Consider the following 5,036-nt stretch of genomic DNA (forward strand, 5'->3'; position numbering starts at 1 on the left):
CATTTGTTTTATTTTCTTGTTTATAACTGATGCATTTCTTTCTCCATTATCGACATGTGTGATGATATTTTTCTATAATTCAACACGAATAAAATTAAACTTACCTGAAGTGAAAAGCTGTAGTAATTGCCACGTCATCCTCAACGACTTTCTTTGGACTCAGTTCTGTTGCTGGGAAAATCTAGATGACTTTTTTTAGTTGTTTGAACAAGGTAGTAAAACGTTACGCAGAAAAAAAATGTTCATAACCTTTTTTTATATGTGAAAATTCCATTCTCAGGCAAAAGCTTTAATAAATCACTTATAACTCATAAACCGATGAGTTAATACACTCATAAAACTCGTTAACTCAGAGAGCGGTAACAACTCATTAGCGCAACTCAACACAATGTTACTCAGGCCTAAAACAGATGGACTTAGTTGCTTCATAAAAATATGAGTCTTACATAAGAACAAAGATTTGAGATTCATACATCCCGATGGTAAAAAAAATGCGAGATTTTTTAAGAACTGTGATCATCAATCAACTTATTTTAATTAAATTGAAAACTAAAAATTATTAGACACTAATTGCATCGAAATAAAAAAAAACTAGATTTTCTAAAGGGTTAACTTGCTACCCACGTTTACTAACTATGTTGTTCATATTGGCCCTTTTATATTTTACATTCCAGTTTTTATCACGTTGTAGAAGTTTAATTCCACGTAAAAAACTTTATTTTGTTAAACATTTAGAAAGATGTCTTCCTAAATGTTGAAGGTCTAGTAGGCACTTTATTTATTATGGTTTTTATGTCAAACTAGATACCATTAAACGATATGGAGGTAGATTACTGTAGAGTTTCGCGATAAAAAATGCATTTTATAATTTAATAATAACTGCAGAATATTTTAAATATATTTTTTACAGTATGCAGTTGAACGCAGCTCTCTTTGAGCACATAAATAAGATCCGTTCCCACCCGAGATCCGTATAGTAAATTTTAAGGATTTAGACCCGGCTCGGTGCACACATTTAAATATCGCCATATGATTTTTTCTCAAATGATTTGCCAAAATATATTCTTTTTGTCGGGAATGTTATATGGCTCATTGCCATCAAGCAGTGAGGCGAATAAATCAATTTAGAATCGCTTTTTGGGAATTTCCAATTGTGGCTGATGCAATCTGAAATTTGCACTCCGGTAACTGGGGTGGCTTGCTTTTCAAGACAAAGTATCTTAGACTCATAAAGTTTTAGTTTGGTTGCACTTTCAGTTTTATTTTGTTATTTAATGATGTCAGACACGGCACCTACAGTTTTAACGTAAACTATGAGTTTTAACTAAAGTGTATTGCGCCAAATTAAGTAATAACTCCAATAACAATGTTGAGACAATTTTAACTTTCTTAATGGAAAAGTTGGTGGACGGGTTAAAATGGGAAAGAATAGTGTGATTTATTACGACCATGAAAGGAAGAAAATAGAGCTTATTTTTCGTGTAAAATAGTAACAATCTAAGAAGATATTAAGAAGCAGTTTCATTACACATTTCAAATACTAAACTTTTAGTAACTATGAGAAAATAATCCAAAGTTAAATTCTACTGCTTTTATCCATAACATTAACAACTAATCACAACAAAGATTAAAAAATACTTCGCCCTTGTTGGATGCACGTTTCCATACGCTTTTCGCAAGATTTAGCATCTGTCGTTCATCCAAATCAACGATAAAGTTTCTGATAGCTTTCATTAATTCATGTAAGTTTCCATTGTTTTTTTCGAAAATTTTGTGTCTTATTACACCCCCCAAAAACAAATCAAGCGGCATAAACTGTAGAGAACGCGCTATTTAGCGTAGTTGTTCTGAATATTGTAAGTCTATTTCAAAAAGATTCTGATCCTAACATAATCTAAAGAAACATTCGTTTTTGATTTTGCAAAATCTGCGTGAATCAAAAATTTAGCAGGGTTGCTTGAATTTTGCTTGAATTGTGGACCAGTTGGAGCTTCTGAATGAAATATCTGACCTCGAATTCTTCAGTTTCTTCCAGTATAAGCTGGAGCTCCTCCGTGGATGGATAGAAATACATTTTCTCTGCTTCAGTAGTGGTTCATTTGATTAAACATTCCTTGAAATGCAACAATGAGGCTCGTGGGTGTAAAAATTATAAAATAAAATCTTCAATTTACACGTTTTGGAAGCAACTCGATCACTAGGAAAAGTGGAATAGTGGACAATATTTTAAACAGATATATAAATATTATGTATAGTGCTGTTTAAGTTCACTGCACAGTTTAAGCTATGGAGAAACCGCCATTGGCGCATCTATAGTCCTGTTTCTTGCATAGAGTCGAGAGAACTCAGTGTTTTTAAATTCAATTTTTCAATTTCATTACCAAAGTAACACTGAACACATAACACATGAAATAATAGGACACTAATTAATGACAAAATTGTATTTTATTTGTTCATGAGGGATATTTTATTTAAACATAAAGTTGACAATTAACTACCACAAATTATACTATATTAACATGTATACTATAACAGATTATTTAGCAAATATATTTGTTAAACTCGTCTATTTTAATATCAAGAATTTGAGGAGTTTATTGGTTTAATTAACTAACAGCTTAACTATGGTATCTATTTGAGATTTGTTTCAGTGTATACAGCACGAAATATCGTGAGTAAACGCAAATTATTTTTTACTTCCGTTTAAAAAATGAAACCACTCAAGTTAAATATTATAGCATATAATTAACGTAAGTAGTATGGTACATATTTGAGAATATTCCAGGCAATCGGAAACTCAGTTCAACATATACAATCGAAAATTTTCATTACACTTTCCAGCTTTGTATCTGAAATACTGATATCAACTATTCAGCAAATAGAAATCGTGATATGGCTATAACGTATTGATTGATTTAGTATATACTTTTTTACTGAGAAACGAAATCTATGATTTGCTAATAATTGTCAACTACCGCTCGCTTAATTTATCTTAATTCTAGAATTAATACAGACTTTAGAAAGTAATTCATCCAACTAAGCGTGTAAGAGTTAAACTATAAAAATATTTCTGCATATACGAATAGGTTTAGTTGTCGTTAGTGATGTCGTTCAAGCCGGTAATATAAGCCGCTGGGACCTGGAATGAAAAAGTCAAACACAATTATTTTATCTTTTTGTTTAAAATTCAAAAGATAAAATGTTAATTCCAGATAATGACCTTAAAGAAAAGCTATGTCTATGGAAATGCTGAAAATTAGGGATTGTGCGGAAATTAAGCATCAGCTATGCAAAAAATGTTAGCAACCAGTCTACTAATTGACCTTATCAAGGAAAATGAGGTTCTAAAAGTTCAGCTAAACGAACAATTTGAGAATCTTGGGAAATCTAGGTTGTTATCACAATGTATTTATCTATGTCAATAGCATAACAGGTTATTCAGGATTACCAAATATATATCGATATCAAGGAGGTAGAGAAATAGTAACTACATATGTTACTCATACCAGAAAGTTGCATAGTTAATGGACGGAACTTTTAAATAAGTGAATATATCGTTTGCAGATATTTATTTTATTCAATCCTCAGGCCATAAAATTATTGAAAAATATTATTTTATAATTGGCAGGCAAATAAAATTGTATATTCTGTTAAAAGCAAAATAAATATTCGGTAAATTGTTTTATGAACTTTTGCTGGATAACCAATAAATTTGTAAAAAAATGTGCCCAGACTCCTTAAAAACAGTTTATTTGGTATCCGCTTTCAGATTGAATTAAACAAACTAGTTAATGGATTTTCAATTAAAGCGGGGGGAACTGCGGCGTTTTCATGTTAACAATTTTTCTTGTTCTCAAAATACTACTGGGATTATTTTTTCCAGACATTAATATATTGGCAAAAGCTAGTGTTCTATCATCGCCATGATAAAATATATGATCGCTAGAAAAGTATTAATTTTGTAATTTTTTCCCGGCTCCACATGATTGCGGTTAGAGACAAGTTGTCTAGGAGTTAATTGGCAATATTGCTCTAGGGACACAGTGCACAAACATTCATCAAGAAGGTTGAAAATTGTTTTTTTTCTATGGAAGACAGTTGTTTGATTCCTACCGCAGTGTTGGTAGAGTTTCAATGGACATTTTCTGATTCACTTGTCTACTGGACATTTTATTACGTCCTTTTTCTAACTAGTAAAAATTGTGGTTTTTAAATGGTTTTGGATAATCGAACTTATACTTACGGGAAATTGAGAGTCCATGCGTTTTCCAAATCGCAAACGTAATTGTGGTGATCGTCCAGCTTTTCTGGAAACTGTGTGATAACCGACTCGGCTATCTTCCAGCCCGTTTTCCTTCTCTCTTTGAATAAGCATCTCGATCAGTTCTCTAATACTACCTGAAAATTAGAAAAAAACAATCAACAATGTTCCAATTTATTGCTATCATTCGAATAATTAATTTTTACACTTTTTCTTGATACCGTCAAAATATGTTTGGTTTTCTCCAAGTGTCTTTATTTTGCTGCTTGCCACTGATCTCATGAGTCTCACTCAGGAAAACTGCGCAATTATTGGGTGTGTTATAGCTACAATATGATGCGTTATCTGAGTTTTCTAGTTGCTTTTCTGAGCTTCTAGTGCGAAGTTTCGACAGTAAGTCTTTTTTTTCTGTTAATCAGTTTTGTTTGCCATACATTCACTTGGCATAAGTAATTTAATTTCCCTACTATTGCCCAGACCAAATTCCCAAAACTGCGCTTTCCATTTGGACTGTTATGTTTACTTTCAATATCTGATATTAAATAATCCTTCAAGTTAAAATTTCTTGTCAGAAAGAACATATAAGAAAAGTTCAATTTTATGTATTTATTATCCTACTATTGTTACACAATTTATTAACATACTCTTTTTTAGGTTCATTTAGGTTCTTTTGCGTTCTCAAACGTCAAGGTAATTTTTCAAATTAATTTCTCTACTAATTGGAATTTTCTCTTACAGCTTGAACCTAAGTGTGTCGCAGGATACCCTCTAGGTG

At 31.6% G+C, this 5,036-nt stretch overlaps 1 protein-coding gene across 2 annotated transcripts in view; it reads right to left on the reverse strand.

Moving 5' to 3' along the window:
* Positions 1-2,443: 2,443 nt before the first annotated feature.
* Positions 2,444-5,036, reverse strand: part of LOC109542903 (short neuropeptide F) — a 28,271-nt gene continuing 25,678 nt past the window's right edge. For both annotated transcript variants that reach the window (XM_048668425.1, XM_019912361.2), the window contains exons 3-4: positions 4,244-4,398; positions 2,444-3,139 (exon numbers count right to left, since the gene is read on the reverse strand). In XM_048668425.1, the coding sequence (XP_048524382.1) occupies positions 3,089-3,139; positions 4,244-4,398 (206 nt within the window). In that variant the 3' untranslated portion in view covers positions 2,444-3,088. The remainder of the gene's footprint in view (positions 3,140-4,243; positions 4,399-5,036) is intronic.

This window comes from Dendroctonus ponderosae, unplaced genomic scaffold (genome assembly GCF_020466585.1).
Source record: "Dendroctonus ponderosae isolate FM_Combo_2020 unplaced genomic scaffold, Dpon_F_20191213v2 Dpon_F_20191213_7, whole genome shotgun sequence".
In the NCBI taxonomy this organism is placed as follows: domain Eukaryota; kingdom Metazoa; phylum Arthropoda; class Insecta; order Coleoptera; family Curculionidae; genus Dendroctonus; species Dendroctonus ponderosae.